Here is a 19,249-nt window from a genome sequence, read left to right as displayed (position 1 = left end):
CGACGGCGAGTAGATCGAAGGGGAGAAAGTCGACGGGGAACTGCTTGTACCTTGCTCATGGCCATGCTGATCTTCCTCGCTTGTTCGTCCTGGGCCACCGCCGCCCTCTTGGCGGCGGATTTTTTCTCCCTCTCCGCCCTGCCGCTTGTTTCGACCTGGCGCCGGATCTCGTCCGCCGCCCACTCTGCGTTCGACATACCCGGCGGCCGCTCCTTCTTCGCCCGCGGCTTCCTCGCCTTCGGCTTCGGCGGCATGGTGGTGGACGAGAAGACGAGGATGAGAACGGTGGTGGACGAGAAGACGAGGACGGGAACTGGAACTGGAAGACGAGGAGGCGAATGGACAAATTCGGCGGGAGAGTTTGGGGATATGCAAGCAAATTGGAGGGAAATCGATAGGATTTGGCTTTCCTGTCGCCGACTACGAGGGTCCACACGACGTTTCGCGCCAAATGCTTTCGTCCGGAGTCCCCGAGCGCGCCCCGGGGGACCGGGGATGGCGTGGGCTCGCCGGATGGATGAAGGGCCAAATCCGGACGAAAACGAGGAACCGGGGGCGCGACTGGGCCGAATTTCATCGTCCAGATGGGAAAAACGTCGCTCGGGGGCCTCGTCGGGGAGACGAGTGGAGATGCTCCTACTCCCGCGGCTGCTGATTAGTGGAAGAGAGGAAAGGTATCGAAAGGGTAAAAATGGAAGCGCCAAATAGAGAAGGCGACCCGCGAGGAATTTCCCATACTGCGTAATTCAGGGGACCAGCCGGTGGAGAAATTCATGGTGGCAGCCATCAGAGGTTGGTAACTGATAGGAGAATTGGTTGCGATGAAGAATATGTGGCATGGGTTTTCCCTTTGTGTCAAGTGTCTGCAGATTTCAAGTCAAAAAGAAAGTGTTTGGAGAGTTGCAGTACCGGCCTTGGCAAGAGGGGGTGGGAGCATAAGAGGACTACAATTTTTTGGTGCTCCTACCGAACCATGTCATGAGTTTTATGGTGAAAATCCAAGCTCCAGTCTTCATTGGTTGTACCTCGCAATAATCTTGCTGAAGATATTGTTTTCGAAGCTCGCAGTTTCTCTAGGGTAAAACCCAAGATCTTCGATCGGGAGACAACAAAGTTGATTCCTTTTTTTCTTTCTTGGAGGCTTTGTTTTTGGAGAATCTCTGTTGTAGTCGAGACGTTATCTTTGGTAGTGCTTAGAGTGATGATGTTGAGAGTATTTTATCACCACGACGGGGTGGTATTTGTTTTTTTTTCCTTTTCTCTCTTTTTTATTTTTTTCTTGGCTGCGTGCATTCTTCATGTCTTTGGAAATCAGTTGGTGGAGAGGCTGGGTGTAATTGGTATCTTCGAGGTATTAATATATTTCTTTAATTGAAAAATGTGGATGTAGCCAATGCTTACAAATATGAAAATGATACTTTCAACTACTTTGTATTCTTGGTAAACTAAAAATGAAAAACGCGTGGATTTGAGTATGCATATTTTTAAATCTCTAAATTTTATTACATTTTGTCATTTTTTGTAATATATTTCTTTAATCGAAAAAATGTGGATGTAGCCAATGCTTACAAATATGAAAATGATACTTTCAACTACTTTGTATTCTTGGTAAACTAAAAATGACAAACGCGTGGATTTGAGTATGCATATTTTTAAATCTCTAAATTTTATTACATTTTGTCATTTTTTGTTTCCCACAATACACATTGAAATTTTACATGTGGTAGGTTTCATCATTGACTATGTCCAGAATTTTTGTAAACTTATAAATAAGATTTTTTTTATTTTATTGAAACAAAGAGAACACTGGAGCTCGGGAGCCAAAGACATTCTTCGATTATTCTTGTTCCATATCAAAATGAAAAATGAAAAAAAGGTAAAAATCAAATATGATACATACTTAATTCTAGCGCTTTAGTGCATTTACCTTTTCGAAAGGAGAAACAAACTCCTATACATTTGAAGTTTTTCATGTTGGAGCAAATCATTAATCTGATTAGACTCTTTTTTCGGAAAAAAATTCAAATGTATTCAAGCATAAAACTATTACAAATAGATAAACCTAGCCTGCTACGACAACAAAACATCAAAGATGCACACGGTACACATGCACCACCAATAGAAAGGCTGAAAAGTAAGAAAAGGCATGAAGCACTCCATCCGTGACGGTGACGATGTTGTTCCCGACTATGTTGTGCCTCCTCTTCCGCCTTCTAGGCTTCGGCGCCACGGTCGCCGCATGGAGACGAAGGTGGCGACAAGACCGTGGTGGCGCACGATGGTGGGCGGCAAGTTGGATGAAGTGCTTCGGAGTGGTCGGGGTAGTGGTTATTTCTAGTGGCGGAACTTGGACCAACTCCATGGAGGCCAAAATTAGAGTGTATTTTGTCAAATCTGGGGGGGGGGGGGGGGGGGGGGCAAATGGGCTAGTTTATAAGGCTTCAGAGCCTAAATGTCAACATGCTGGGGGTGGTGCCCCCCCTTGAACTACGTACACTAAGCTGCGCCAGTGGTTATTTGGTAGTCGGGAGAGATCCATCTCAGGTAGCCTGCGTGTGCCGCCATTTCTTTCTCTCTCGGATATTAGTTCACATCTTATGAAATTTCGATTCCGTTAAGATTAATAAAATATAGGGATATGATGGCCTTTAAGATGGGATTCCGTAATTGCAAATTCTTTTTTAGGACTCAAAAAGAAAGCAATAAGACTGAAAAGTGGATTTTAGACCTAGCTGACTGACATGCTTACGTCTCATATTGGCTAATGTTTTTCTCCGATCCTTCCTAAAGGGTGTGAGGTGTACCCCTTCCCTACTCCCCTCAGAGTACCAGCAGTTGCGGAGCCAGGATGGGCCGACGCCCCAGGCCATCTTCACGCTACAGTATCTACAGTGTCGCTACAGTGTCTATTTTTGCTACAGTAAAGCCTACGTTCCTGGCTCACGCCCCGGGCCAAGGCCCGTGTGGCCTGGGGCCTGTCTCCGCCACTGAGTACCAGGGAAACCCTAGGACCGGTCCGAGCAACAACGTTGTCATCGTCACATTTCTTCTTGAAGTTGTTGCTTGGTACTCGGCCGTTAAGAGTACTAGGAGTATGGTGGGATAACAGAGGGCACAACAGTAGGTCATCTCTTCACCTCATCAGTCTATCGTTGTTGGCACCGTTTCTTTTCTCTTTCTCTTTTTTTCTATATCCTTTGTGCTAGAGTGTGTTGTTGGTCAACAATTGCATCTTATGGTTGCTATATATGTATAGCGGGGCGAAAGCCATGTTTATTTATTATCTTGAAACACACCCACCTTGTCTATTTACTCGTTGGTGAACTGTTTTTGCTACCAGTACTAGTACTAAACCATAAAAGAAAAGTCCCATAGGGTCATATGCGTAAAAAATAAACAGAAAAGTGCTTTCGCTTCCCATGGTAGAGAACGCTGTCTGCCTTCCGTGATGGCAATCGGTGTCAAACTTTTATTACAAGCGACAATTCCTATCGAACCCCAGATTCCCCAGCAAAAGCTCGCTGAAAAAGTGGGCCCATATACGGAGGACCCATCCAACATTGTCTGAACGTCAGGGCATCTCCAGCGGCGCGACGCAAACGGTCGCTGAGCGACCGTTTTCGTCCGCCGTGACCGGAAATGCGTCTGGAGCCTGTTCCAGCCGGGCGACGCAAAGTGACCGGGCTGTCCGCGGAGACGCAAACCTGGCCCAAATATGCGCTAGGTTTGCGTCTCGGCGGACGCTCGGCGGACGCGCAAAGTGTCCGCTCGCTTCCCCACCGGGCCCGCCTGGCAGCGGCACAACTGCTTCGTCTTCCGCGGTATTACTTCTGGGCGGCGCGCTGCAGCCTTTGCAGGGGCCGCATTAATGGCGTGCCTCGGCTTCCGTGAGCGTGCGCAGCTAATAGGCGTTGCACTGGCAGACCATTGAAGGCGAGATGGCGTCGAAGCCTTAAAGGGACGCTGCCGGCGCCCCTTTCCCCGACCAAAATCATTGGCAAAATCCCACAGTAGACACCACACCGACGCCATGGGGAAGAAATGCTGGCCGTTCCGGAAGACGAAGAACGACCAGGAGGCTAGCGGCTCGCGTTCCGGCAAGAAAGCACGGGTCGGCCGGTACGTCCGCGTTGACCTCGCTCGGCAGCTATGGGAGGAAAACCGGCTGGTACCATGGCCGGACGCGAACTTGCTGGGAGGGGGCTGGTACCTTAACTCCCGGCGCGTGCCGGTCCCCCCCGTGCCGCGCTCGGGCCGAGAGCGGCGCGACGAGGTGCGGCGCCGCCGCGCGGTGTTGCTGATGGCGTGTAACTCACACGTTCGTTGGGAACCCCAAGAGGAAGGTATGATGCGCACAGCAGCAAGTTTTCCCTCAGAAAGAAACCAAGGTTTATCGAACCAGGAGGAGCCAAGAAGCACGTTGAAGGTTGATGGCGGCGGGATGTAGTGCGGCGCAACACCAGAGATTCCGGCGCCAACGTGGAACCTGCACAACACAACCAAAGTACTTTGCCCCAACGAAACAGTGAGGTTGTCAATCTCACCGGCTTGCTGTAACAAAGGATTAACCGTATTGTGTGGAAGATGATTGTTTGCAGAAAAACAGTAGAACAGTATTGCAGTAGATTGTATTTCAAGAAAGAGAATTGGACCGGGGTCCACAGTTCACTAGAGGTGTCTCTCCCATAAGACAAACAGCATGTTGGGTGAACAAATTACAGTTGGGCAATTGACAAATAAAGAGAGCATGACCATGCACATACATATCATGATGAGTATAGTGAGATTTAATTGGGCATTACGACAAAGTACATAGACCGTCATCCAACTGCATATATGCCTAAAAAGTCCACCTTCAGGTTATCATCCGAACCCCCTCCAGTATTAAGTTGCTAACAACAGACAATTGCATTAAGTATGGCGCGTAATGTAACTAGTGACTACATCCTTGAACATAGCACTAATGTTTTATCCCTAGTGGCAACAGCACAACACAACCTTAGAACTTTCTCGTCATCGTCCCGGTGTCAATGCAGGCATGAACCCACTATCGAGCATAAGTACTTCCTCTTGGAGTTACAAGCATCTACTTGGCCAGAGCATCTACTAGTAACGGAGAGCATGCAAGATCATAAACAACACGTAGATATAACTTTGATAATCAACATAACAAGTATTCTCTATTCATCGGATCCCAACAAACGCAACATATAGAATTACAGATAGATGATCTTGATCATGTTAGGCAGCTCACAAGATCCGACAATGATAGCACAATGGGGAGAAGACAACCATCTAGCTACTGCTATGGACCCATAGTCCAGGGGTAGACTACTCACACATCACTCCGGAGGCGACCATGGCGGTGTAGAGTCCTCCGGGAGATGAATCCCCTCTCCGGCAGGGTGCCGGAGGCGATCTCCTGGATCCCCCGAGATGGGATCGGCGGCGGCGGCGTCTCTGGAAGGTTTTCCGTATCGTGGCTCTCGGTACTGGGGGTTTCGTCACGGAGGCTATTTGTAGGCGGAAGGGCAGGTCAAGAGGCGGCACGGGGGCCCCACACCACAGGGCCGCGCGGCCAAGGGGGGGCCGCGCCGCCCTAGGGTGTGGCCCCTCCGTGGCCCCTCTTCGTCTCTCCTTCGGACTTCTGGAAGCTTCGTGAGAAAATAGGCCCCTGGGCTTTGATTTCGTCCAATTCCGAGAATATTTCGTTACTAGGATTTCTGAAACCAAAAACAGCGAAAACAAAGAATCGGCACTTCGGCATCTTGTTAATAGGTTAGTTCCAGAAAATGCACGAATATGACATAAAGTGTGCATAAAACATGTAGATAACATCAATAATGTGGCATGGAACATAAGAAATTATCGATACGTCGGAGACGTATCAGCATCCCCAAGCTTAGTTCTGCTCGTCCCGAGCAGGTAAAACGATAACACAGATAATTTATGGAGTGACATGCCATCATAATCTTGATCATACTATTTGTAAAGCATATGTAGTGAATGCAGCGATCAAAACAATGTATATGACATGAGTAAACAAGTGAATCATAAAGCAAAGACTTTTCATGAATAGCACTTCAAGACAAGCATCAGTAAGTCTTGCATAAGAGTTAACTCATAAAGCAATAATTCAAAGTAAAGGCATTGAAACAACACAAAAGAAGATTAAGTTTCAGCGGTTGCTTTCAACTTGTAACATGTATATCTCATGGATATTGTCAACATAGAGTAATATAATAAGTGCAATAAGCAAGTATGTAGGAATCAATGCACAGTTCACACAAGTGTTTGCTTCTTGAGGTGGAGAGAAATAGGTGAACTGACTCAACATTGAAAGTAAAAGAATGGTCCTCCATAGAGGAAAAGCATCTATTGCTATATTTGTGCTAGAGCTTTGATTTTGAAAACATGAAACAATTTTGTCAACGGTAGTAATAAAGCATATGCATCATGTAAATTATATCTTATAAGTTGCAAGCCTCATGCATAGTGTACTAATAGTGCCCGCACCTTGTCCTAATTAGCTTGGACTACCGGATCATCACAATGCATTGTTTTTACCAAGTGTCACAAAGGGGTACCTCTATGTCGCCTGTACAAAGGTCTAAGGAGAAAGCTCGCATTGGATTTCTCGCTATTGATTATTCTTCAACTTAGACATCCATACCGGGACAACATAGACAACAGATAATGGACTCCTCTTTTATGCATAAGCATATAACAACAATTAATAATTTTCTCATTTGAGATTTGAGGATTGTTGTCCAAAACTGAAACTTCCACCATGGATCATGGCTTAAGTTAGCGGCCCAATGTTCTTCTCTAACATATGCATGCTTAACCATAAGGTGGTAGATCTCTCTTACTTCAGACAAGACGGACATGCATAGCAACTCACATGAAATTCAACAATGAATAATTGATGGCGTCCCCAGTGAACATGGTTATCGCGCAACAAGCAACTTAATAAGAGATAAAGTGCATAATTACATATTCAATACCACAATAGTTTTTAAGCTATTTGTCCCATGAGCTATATATTGCAAAGGTGAATGATGGAATTTTAAAGGTAGCACTCAAGCAATTTACTTTGGAATGGCGGAAAATACCATGTAGTAGGTAGGTATGGTGGACACAAATGGCATAGTGGTTGGCTCAAGTATTTTGGATGCATGAGAAGTATTCCCTCTCGATACAAGGTTTAGGCTAGCAAGGCTTATTTGAAACAAACACAAGGATGAACCGGTGCAGCAAAACTCACATAAAAGACATATTGAAAACATTATAAGACTCTACACCGTCTTTCTTGTTGTTCAAACTCAATACTAGAAATTATCTAGACCTTAGAGAAACCAAATATGCAAACCAAATTTTAGCATGCTCTATGTATTTCTTCATTAATGGGTGCAAAGCATATGATGCAAGAGCTTAATCATGAGCACAACAATTGCCAAGTATCACATTACCCAAGACATTTAGAGCAATTACTACATGTATCATTTTCCAATTCCAACCATATAACAATTTAACGAAGGAGAAACTTCGCCATGAATACTATGAGTAGAAACCAAGGACATACTTGTCCATATGCTACAGCGGAGCGTGTCTCTCTCCCATAAAGTGAATGCTAGGATCCATTTTATTCGAACAAAACAAAAAACAAAAACAAACCGACGCTCCAAGAAAAAGCACATAAGATGTGATGGAATAAAAATATAGTTTCAGGGGAGGAACCTGATAATGTTGTCGATGAAGAAGGGGATGCCTTGGGCATCCCCAAGCTTAGACGCTTGAGTCTTCTTAATATATGCAGGGGTGAACCACCGGGGCATCCCCAAGCTTAGATCTTTCACTCTCCTTGATCATGTTGCATCATACTCCTCTCTTGATCGTTGAAAACTTCCTCCACACCAAACTCGAAACAACTCATTAGAGGGTTAGTGCACAATATAAATTGACATATTCAGAGGTGACACAATCATTCTTAACACTTCTGGACATTGCATAATGCTACTGGACATTAGTGGATCAAAGAAATTCATCCAACATAGCAAAAGAGGCAATGCGAAATAAAAGGCAGAATCTGTCAAAACAGAACAGTTCGTATTGACGAATTTTAAAATGGCACCAGACTTGCTCAAATGAAAATGCTCAAATTGAATGAAAGTTGCGTACATATCTGAGGATCATGCACGTAAATTGGCTTAATTTTCTGAGCTACCTACAGGGAGGTGGACCCAGATTCGTGACAGCAAAGAAATCTGGAACTGTGCAGTAATCCAAATCTAGTACTTATTTTTCTATCAACGGCTTAACTTGGCACAACAAAACACAAAACTAAGATAAGGAGCGGTTGCTACAGTAGTAAACAACTTCCAAGACACAAAATAAAAACAAAGTACTGTAGGTAAAACATGGGTTGTCTCCCATAAGCGCTTTTCTTTAACGCCTTTCAGCTAGGCGCAGAAAGTGTGTATCAAGTATTATCGAAGGGTGGTACTTCTACAGCGGGGTGTGGGCTTTTCTCAACCAGGCATAGTATATTAGATACATAAGTTTTAGCATCTCCCTTTTCATTAGTCTTAGGCGTGCTACTCTCATCAAACAAATTTTCAGGAACAAGCCAAGCATAGTTATTTTCTAGTGCATCATTCATAGCTAGGAGCTTACATGGTATTGGTGCTTTGATCTCCCCTCCATCATCAATATTATTAGTGTATCTTATTCTATCCATATCCATCTTTTCAAGGAGACTAACAAAATTAGTAGGAGAACCAAGCATATTAAATTTAGCAAACACCTTTCTAGCTTCTCTTGCTAGACCACCAAATTCTCTAAGAAGGGTTTCTAATACAAAATCTTTCTTTTCCCCCTCTTCCATATCACCAAGTGTGAAAAACATGTGTTGGATTATAGGATTAAGATTAACAAATTTAGTTTCCAACAGGCGAACTAAATGTGCAGCAGCAATTTCATAAGTAGGCGCAAGGTCTACCAAGTGTCTATCTTCAAAATTTTCAATAGTACTAACATGGTTGAAGAATTCTTCTATATTATTTCTCCCAACTATAGACCCACGTCCTACCGGTATGTCTTTTGTGGTAAAATTAAAAGGAAACATGATGAATAAAGTAAAGTAAATGCAAGTAAACTAATTTTTTTGTGTTTTTGATATAGCAAACAAGATAGCAAATAAAGTAAAACTAGCAACTAATTTTTTTGTATTTTGATTTAGTGCAGCAAACAAAGTAGTAAATAAAACTAAGCAAGACAAAAACAAAGTAAAGAGATTGAGAAGTGGAGACTCCCCTTGCAGCGTGTCTTGATCTCCCCGGCAACGGCGCCAGAAAATATGCTTGATGGCGTGTAACTCACACGTTCGTTGGGAACCCCAAGAGGAAGGTATGATGCGCACAGCAGCAAGTTTTCCCTCAGAAAGAAACCAAGGTTTATCGAACCAGGAGGAGCCAAGAAGCACGGTGAAGGTTGATGGCGGCGGGATGTAGTGCGGCGCAACACCAGAGATTCCGGCGCCAACGTGGAACCTGCACAACACAACCAAAGTACTTTGCCCCAACGAAACAGTGAGGTTGTCAATCTCACCGGCTTGCTGTAACAAAGGATTAACCGTATTGTGTGGAAGATGATTGTTTGCAGAAAACAAGAGAACAAGATTACGATGATTGTATTTCAAGAAAGAGAATTGGACCGGGGTCCACAGTTCACTAGAGGTGTCTCTCCCATAAGACAAACAGCATGTTGGGTGAACAAATTACAGTTGGGCAATTGACAAATAAAGAGAGCATGACCATGCACATACATATCATGATGAGTATAGTGAGATTTAATTGGGCATTACGACAAAGTACATAGACCGTCATCCAACTGCATATATGCCTAAAAAGTCCACCTTCAGGTTATCATCCGAACCCCCTCCAGTATTAAGTTGCTAACAACAGACAATTGCATTAAGTATGGCGCGTAATGTAACTAGTGACTACATCCTTGAACATAGCACTAATGTTTTATCCCTAGTGGCAACAGCACAACACAACCTTAGAACTTTCTCACATCGTCCCAGGTGTCAATGCAGCATGAACCCACTATCGAGCATAAGTACTCCCTCTTGGAGTTACAAGCATCTACTTGGCCAGAGCATCTACTAGTAACGGAGAGCATGCAAGATCATAAACAACACGTAGATATAACTTTGATAATCAACATAACAAGTATTCTCTATTCATCGGATCCCAACAAACGCAACATATAGAATTACAGATAGATGATCTTGATCATGTTAGGCAGCTCACAAGATCCGACAATGATAGCACAATGGGGAGAAGACAACCATCTAGCTACTACTATGGACCCATAGTCCAGGGGTAGACTACTCACACATCACTCCGGAGGCGACCATGGCGGTGTAGAGTCCTCCGGGAGATGAATCCCCTCTCCGGCAGGGTGCCGGAGGCGATCTCCTGGATCCCCCGAGATGGGATCGGCGGCGGCGGCGTCTCGGAAGGTTTTCCGTATCGTGGCTCTCGGTGCGGGGGTTTCATCACGGAGGCTATTTGTAGGCGGAAGGGCAGGTCAAGAGGCGGCACGGGGGCCCCACACCACGTGGCCGCGCGGCCAAGGGGGGCCGCGCCGCCTAGGGTGTGGCCCCTCCGTGGCCCCTCTTCGTCTCTCCTTCGGACTTCTGGAAGCTTCGTGAGAAAATAGGCCCCTGGGCTTTGATTTCGTCCAATTCCGAGAATATTTCGTTACTAGGATTTCTGAAACCAAAAAAGCAAAACAAAGAATCGGCACTTCGGCATCTTGTTAATAGGTTAGTTCCAGAAAATGCACGAATATGACATAAAGTGTGCATAAAACATGTAGATAACATCAATAATGTGGCATGGAACATAAGAAATTATCGATACGTCGGAGACGTATCAGTTGCCGCCGGATCTGCGGGAGGATCCGGCGTACGCGCTAAACTCCTACAACTGGATTTCCTTCGGGGCGTGGGAGTTCGACGCGCGGCGCCGCGCTGCCTACCTCGCCGACGTAGACTACTTCGAGCGCGAGATCGCCGCCGAAGAAGAAGAGAACGACCACGAGGACGCGGACAAGGACGGCGACGAGGACGAGGACGAGGACGGCGACGTGACCATGCCGCAGTACGACCACAACGACGGCGGACCGGCGTGGGATCCGGAGAACCAGCCGCCGGACATTTCAGAGGAGGAGGCCATTGCCATGGCACTCGCCAACAGCGAGCAGGACGAGCTCAACGAGCTCGCTTTGTGGGACGGGCTCGCAATCCAGCTCCGCGAGTCAGCGCTCGCGCAGGGGAGCCGGCGACTCCTCCGGCCACGCCGACGCGTTCCAACGTCCGCGCTCCGCCTGCTGCTCCAGCGTGGGATCCCTGGCCACAGCCTCCTGCCTGTGCGGCGGTACCTCCTCCACCGTCGGCGTACGCGCTTCCATGGCCGACGCCGCAGCTGATTGACCTCGTCAGCGACGACGACCAGTAGACAGCGCCTATTTTAGCACCTATTTCTGGCTTTTTTATGTCCTTTTTATTATCATGTAAATTATGGCGTATGAATGAGAAAAAAAAAATTATGCATCGTGCCGCTGGAGCCACCCCCGACGCAAACGGACACCCGGACACTTTCGACCATTTCGTCCGACACAAACGGACACGACGCGTCCGTTTGAACATCCGAAATGCGTCGCGTCGGTGGAGATGCCCTTACAAGCTTATATGTCCATCGAGACTACCGCTGGGGCCTACACCATGTTGCAGCAGCACCGAAGACCGAAGCAGGGTTCCCAATCCCGATAAAAATTTGGCCCACACTAGTGTACGAGGGTGGAGCAGCCAGTCAGCCTCACGCCCGGGGTCCGTACGGACGGGGATCTCCGATGGCGACACGCAGGCGTGGAGGACCTTGGGCATAGCAAAGGCGTCCGGGAGACCCGCCAAGAAGGGCCTCTCTGTCACGTAGCAACCAATACAAGCGGGAGTGACTGGCAAAAAAACCTCGACCATTGAAAGTATCACTCCCATATATATACTCTACGACTTTCTCTGTATAAATAGTGTCGTAATTTTGTCTAAATTTACATTTATCTACACACTAAAATACGAAAACTCCAAACTTCAAACGGAGATCGAGCTACACCTAACCCCCTCTATGTTCAAACACTTAGAATATGTATTTCAAAATTTTAAAAAATCTGAATCAAAATTCTACAGATAGTCAATGATGTATACTACAATGGTGCAAAATCTCAATACAAACTATTTTATATTCTAGGCTACACTAAAATGACAAATTCTGGCAAATTTTACAGTGAATAAGTGAATAGTACACATTCAAGATCTACTAGTTTTGTCAGATTTTATCAATTTCATGTAGCCTATAATATAAATCAGTTTGCATTAAGATTTTGCACCATAGTTTCATACATCACTGCCTACCTCTAGAATTTTGTTTTAGATTTTTTTGAAACTCTTAATTACGAATTTTTAGTCTTCGAAAATAAAGATCTACATGTAGCTTGGCCTCCAAAACGTCACACTCCAATAAAATATGCCTATATACCTTGATATTTTGGTAAGTTGAGATATAATTTTATGTACAGAGGTAGTAATATATTCGTTGGACTCATATTTCAAGATGAACTTTGACTAAAATATTCAGCAAATGAATCTTAATTTTAATGTACGTAATTAGTATAAGTATAGTTGGATTCGTACTAAAAAACTTTTTCCAATGATGCTAATTATATATAAATAGTTTTTATATATTTGAACTAATTCTTGATGAAAGAAAAATCACGGAAAACGCAGGCATGGGGGTCGTCCTGCCGTCCTCCGAAGTCCTCGACATGGGGGCGGGAGTCACGCCGCTGAACTCCTCCCCTATTACGGCGGGCACCTAGGCCATCCATGTCGTCTCCTCTAAGCTCTTGCAGAAGTTCGGTGAGTAGGCTGCAGGGGTGGGGCAGCGCTGGACGGTGCAGCGCAAGGGAAGGGGAGTGATGCCGACGAGGGATGGTGGTGCTTCTCCCAGGGGATAAGAAAAAGGAATAATAAAAAAATTAATAAGATGGAAGAAAAAGAGGAAATGTAATAAGGAAAAAAGGGAGAAAGTGGGCCAAGATATGAGAGAGAGGGGGGCTGACATGTGGGCACATAAAATTTACAAAAACACTCATAATTTATAACAGTCTAATGCTTGTCTGACTGTTTACGGCTTGCCACATCAGCCTAACATGGTGGAGGTCCAGCTATCATTTTTGTGTTTAATTCATTGACAACAAGTCCTACGATAGAGTGGTGATAGTTTGTCACGTTGTTACTTCAGACTGGTGGTTTTCTATCAAAAAATTAAAGGTGGTGGTTTTTTATTAACCTACCCATAATTGTGGTGGTTATTTGTTATTTGTAATTGTCTTGGAAACAACTAACAGAACGTAACGGTATTTCCGTTGCCATGGCCCCACACAAAATTGACCCAACCAACCAATCACGCCTTAAATGGCCGTGTAGTATAGTCCAATCCACGATTTCATACATGCACTGTCTCCGTCTACAAATAAGTATACCTCTAGCCATTGCCGTATGTCAATTATTTTAAACTTTGACTAACTTTATAAGAAAAATAGAAGCATTTATGACATCAAATTAGTATCGCAAGACACGTCTTGAGATGTAGTTTTATAATATACTGGTTTAACAACATATATATTGTTACTTTTTCTACTAAATTAATTAAATCTAAATAATAATAATATATAAAAATAGTTAGGCTATGGCAGATGGCGCAAATCTCTCTCTCCTCTCTACCTCTCATCCCATCTCTCTCTCTCTCATAGTTGTTAGTACTATTTTTATTGTGTAAATGGTGCGGCCCGTATCTTGGTATATACCTTTATTTACACCCCAAATGGCAAGCTGCAAGAGTAAAGTGCCACCCGACGACATGCTTACCTGTCATCATTGCATTGCACAAAGCAAATATTAATAATTCGCCCTCTTGTATTTTGCTATTCACCTTCAGAATTTTTTTTGCAGGCTGGCATGTACAATGGTTGAGAAGACCAACCTTCTTTTAGTGTCCACGTCATCTAGAGAAGATACTAAATATATGTGATACAATGCATTATCTCTTATTATCACCTCTATCAATTAACGAGAAACAATTAGTTTTAATAGGAAATTAGGTTAATAAGTGAAGACATAAGGTACAATGTAATCTTCTCTTATTTTCTAAAGGATCATCACTTAGCCAAGGGAAGATAACTTTCACTTTATTTATTCTCTTTCCTCTAACTAAGAAAAAAATCCTACGTGAAGGCCGTAAAGGAAAGCTAACGTCACCCCATTATACATATACATGTCCTTAGCATTTTCTTTCTTCCGGACTTTCCTACTTAGCCTTGCTATCATATCATTGTGGCACGAGCTACTTTAGGTAGGGGCGTAGGGTAATAATATGTGAACAGAGAAAGGGCTGAAAAAATTTAGGTATGCTGCCACAATTTCTCGCATTCTCACTCTTGTGAGGCTACGATAATATTCCTACTCTTCGCCCTTCTAAGTTAGTCTATCATTCTTTGTATCTACCATGCATGGGCTTTCCCACTTTTGATTGTTTGGGTTGTTCGCTTCCTCCTTGGTATTGACCCGATTTGTTTGCTACTGCGACTAACTTAGAAAATTAGTTAATCGGATTGTTATGACTGGTTTTTGTACATATGTTATGGCCTCGAGATTCACTTGCATGGAAGTGTACGACGTCTCTTGTAAGTATACAAGAATTGTAATAACATGCGACGATAGTCAGATATCTATAGTATGTTACAATACTAGGATACATAGGTCCCAAAAGTAGTAGGGTGATAGGCAACATGGACCTCTTCTATTATAAAAGTATATTCCTCTGCTAGATCTCGCGTCGGTTATAACGCATTCCGGGGCCCTGGCTCCATATTATCACCTAATGTTACAAAACGGTTATCCCGCTGGTGTTCACATGTCCACCCTCGAATGTTCTTACTTTTTGTTGTTGCAATATTTTTACACGTACTTGTCAAAAAGGATTTATTTTCCACCACATAAAACTTCGTATACGTTCAATCTCGAATCTTTTCCTCTGCAAGTTTGCTGTGTTTGTGGATGAGAGCGTGCAAAACCACTGAGAACTTCTTTTGAGAATTGCACGTACTAGGCAGCTTAAAATAGCAGTTAGTGGATTTGTGGTCCATACAATTATGGTAAGTGTCCTACTAATTAAGAGTTTTTTCGTGGGTGCCTGACTGGCTGACACGCAGCTCGTTCCTTTTGAAGTCATGTGCCGGTTACGAAAACGTACTACGTGAGCAGTGATTGGTCTATGAAAATCTGCACAGTGGTGGTAGTGACCTCCCACGTTGGTCCCAAAGTTGGAACCGCGGGCTGGCATTGTGCAGAGGTAAAGCTCTCCTCGAGAGAATCCAAACTATCAACATGGCATTTCATATGTGTAATGTGCAGCTAGTGTTTAGCAGATAGTACGACTGACATCAGGTACGTGATACACCCTTTTGAAGTAACTTGTGTATGAGCGTATGGTCGTAGGTGCATGTGCAATGGAATGGTGTCAACCCTTTTGTCACGTTAGATTTTTTTGCTTCATTGAAAAAGAAAATAAAAAAGAAGGTTGTCTTCCTAACTAAGGGGTTATCTTTTAAAAATTAAGAGGAGGTTATTTTCTCCATTATATCACATGTCTTCCCTTAGCAACATAATTTTCTACCAAATTTAATTAATTTTTATTAATTGCTAAAAATGGATACTTAAACATGATCTTTGTCCCAAGACTGTTTGTCTATCATCTAACACATTTCTTCGCAAGCCAGTCAAGGTTTCTGTTCATGGTCTTTCAAACATATTAGTCGTAATTTGAATATCATAGCACATCGGTTAGCTCGCTCGTCTAAGCGCTCTATTTGTAAAAAAAATCTTGGTGTTATCCCAGATTGCATTCGGGCTGAACTATGTAACGATGTCATTTGATCAATAAAGTGCAACATTTTCTCTCTATCAAAAAAGAAATGACTATAAGATGACATATCTATTGTCTTTTCTAGATGATGTATACAAATAAGGGAAGATTTTGTACCAATGTACATGCGATAATTAAGCATCCTCACTCCTCAGCAATCTATATCATGTTTCCTAAGAAAACAACATCGTGGTTTCCCCAAAATAAAAATATTGTGAAGGAACAAATATTTTTTTTGGAAAAGCTCACCCATCTATTGATAAAATCCATTGTAGCAACAAAACATAAAAATAATAAAATTACAAATAGGTCTTCAGACAGCCTAGCAACGAGTACACTGGTATGAACTGAAGACGTGCCAACGTCCTTGCCTTCTATTACCGAAGCCGGGCAAAACTTATCACCGTAGAGCTTATTCTAGTTGATAAACATAAATTTATTGTGCTAAGGCCCCAAAACCCCAGCGTTTCAGAGCAATAATTATCGTCAAAGATCAAATTGGTAAATGGGTAGAGCCAGATCCGAAGCACACCAAGGAACAGGAAAATTTTAACCAGATTTCAGGAGTTCCGTGGGATACACAACCCCACGCGTCCTCCAGTGACACTATAAGCAGGCTATTCTTGTCGAGATGGACAATCACGGAACCTTAGATGGGAACGTAACCGTTGCTATCTTCCATGATCCCGAAAAATCTCACCCAATCACCCATCCATCTATCTTAAATCTTGATTTAGCAGCCGATCGAATAAAGCAGCCGATGGCAGTCTACATGGAATCTCACATCCGTCTCAAGGTCGCGCAATTTTTCCGTCGATCAGAGGTGACCGCGATCGAATCTTCATCTCGATCGATCATATCGAGTGCCGGGTCCGAGGGTTGTTGCCGAAACAAGAAAAGAGCGCGTGCCTTTTCCAAACGGCGAGCGCATACAAGGCTGGAGCCTCCCAGTGGATATGATCATCGTCGCCGGTCCGTGGGGGCCAGGTAGCTTAGCTAATCAAGCCCTATTGCCCCTGGCCGACTTTTGCGAGCTTTGCTTCTTCTTATCAAGGACATCTCGCGTCTCGTTGGATGATTTGCTATAAGAGCATGTCTAACAGACCCTTTAAAAGGGGTAAACCCGTATAATAACCGTCGGAATACGGGTTTCGGCTCTACCCGGCCGTCTAGCACGCCCCATAAAAACGGTCCCCGCATCGATTTTTCATGTTTTCGATTACGGGGCGGGTCGTCGCCCCCTACTTGTGCGGGGTGGGAGCGGGGATAGAGGGCCAAACCGGTATCGCCCACTCCACTGCACGCGAAGGGTTTCACTGAAGCCAACCGCCGCCGCCGCCGCCCGATCTCCTCCGCCGCGCCCTTCCCGGCCGGATCCCGCTGCCATGGATCGTCCGCAAGAGCCGCCTACTGCCGGCGATGCATCTCCTTCGGCCGCGGTGGTCGATGTCCCCGTCGGAGGTCCGCCGAACGCCGGCGTCGTGTCGGCCATGATCTCTGCCACCATCCCGTCGAAGAGGAAGAGGATTCCGAAGCAATTCTTCGAAGCTCCTGCGGCGGCCGCAGCTTCGCCGGCCGAAGCCCCGCCGGCTGCCAAGAAGGCGGGCAGGATGAAGACCAAGGCGGCCGGGCCGAGGGGCGCCGCGCCGGCCAAGGTGCGGACAAAGGCAATCAGCCGCATCGGCCTCGCGCCTCCACCGCCCTCCAAGGCCACGACCTCTCCTCCCTCCGTTCCGTCCGATGCGCCGCCCGCGCCGCCGCCACCCACCGTGGACGTAGACAAGGTGTTCGATCTTGAGTCCAAAACATCCTACATGGACATGCTCAACAATTCCACGGTGAATTTGGACACCGGTATCGATGCATTCGATGGGGAGTGCAACGTCGAAGAGATTGATGACGAGGAGGAGGACGAGGGTGACGAGGAGGAGGTGGTTGAGGTTGATCCGGCTGTCACCGGTTCTTCGTCGACGCCGAAGCCACGCACGGCGAACTACAGCGAGATCGAAGACGCCATCTTGGTCCGTGCTTGGAGCAAGGTGGGGATGGATGCGTGCACCGGAGTGGACCAAGGCGGCAAGCGCTATTGGCAGCGCATTGAGGATCTGTACCACCAGCTGAAGCCTCGCACGAAGAGCATGGCGGACAGATCCTACCGCTCCCTTGAAGGCCGATGGAACATCATCATACCGGCTTGTTCTCGTTGGAGTGCTGCCATGGATCAAGTGGCCGACAACCCCCCTAGTGGATGCGTGCCGGAGGACTATGTAAGTTTTCCTTGTGTTGATGATGTGGAAACATCACATGTTATCCATATTATGTGTTGATGATGTGGAAACATCACATACTATTGTTGTGCAGCCCAAGTATGCTCAAGCACGGTACAAGGACATGGCCGGCTCCAAGAACAAGAAATTTCAATTTCATCATTGCTTTTCCATCCTTCAACATCTTCCTAAGTGGAAGTTGAGGGACAACGAGCCAAAGTGCAAGAAGGAGGCACTGCTCACCATGGATGATGAAGCGGAGGACATGAGTGGGAGAAACGCCGGCAAGCCCGAGGGCAACAAGAAGGCTAAGGAGAGGGTCAAGGTAGAAGGCGAAGCAGCTAGCTTCCGGAAGAAGTTGGATCAACTCATGAAGTCCAAGGAGGCATTGACGATGAAGACGTTGGAGACCAAGCTCCTCATCACCGAGAAGAAGATGGAGGTGAAGCTTGCCAAGGTGCAAGCAAGGCGGGAAGATGCCAAGTTGAAGGCCGAGCTTGACATGAAGATGATCGCACTCAAAGAAGCCAAGGCCATGAAGGAGCTCTTGGCCGAGGAGAGGGATATCATGATGATGCGCACCGACGGCATGGACGAGGATCAGCTGGCGTGGTGGAACGAGACCAAGGCGGAAATCATTGCGAGGAAGAAGGCTGCGCGTCAAGCTCGTGCTCAAGGTGAGTCTCCGGCGAGTGGTGGCGCCGGTGGTGATAGACTCGTTGATGGTTGATCACATTTGGGAACTTCCGTGGCTTGAACATTGCCTATGATCGCGTTGTGATGTTAAAACTATGAATTATGCATCACATATTTTGGATGTGCTATGTTTGATCTGAAATTGTTGTGCAAATTGCTGTCTAAAACCCTGTTTTGAGGAGCCGAAAACTCGGACGAGCTAGCAGAACCCGTATCCCCACCCCGTAAAACAGG

The 19,249-nt window shown here is 45.4% G+C and overlaps 1 protein-coding gene across 1 annotated transcript; it reads left to right on the top strand.

Annotated features, from left to right (window-relative positions):
* Nucleotides 1-17,437: 17,437 nt before the first annotated feature.
* On the top strand, nt 17,438-19,049 carry LOC127334335 (uncharacterized). Its single transcript, XM_051360770.2, has 2 exons — nt 17,438-18,319; nt 18,414-19,049. The coding sequence occupies exons 1-2, from the start codon at nt 17,438-17,440 to the stop codon at nt 19,047-19,049; spliced, it is 1,518 nt and encodes a 505-aa protein (XP_051216730.1).
* Nucleotides 19,050-19,249: the final 200 nt, after the last annotated feature.

The sequence above is a fragment of the Lolium perenne genome, chromosome 1, assembly GCF_019359855.2.
Source record: "Lolium perenne isolate Kyuss_39 chromosome 1, Kyuss_2.0, whole genome shotgun sequence".
NCBI lineage: Eukaryota > Viridiplantae > Streptophyta > Magnoliopsida > Poales > Poaceae > Lolium > Lolium perenne.
This window is presented reverse-complemented; position numbering and strand designations above follow the sequence as displayed.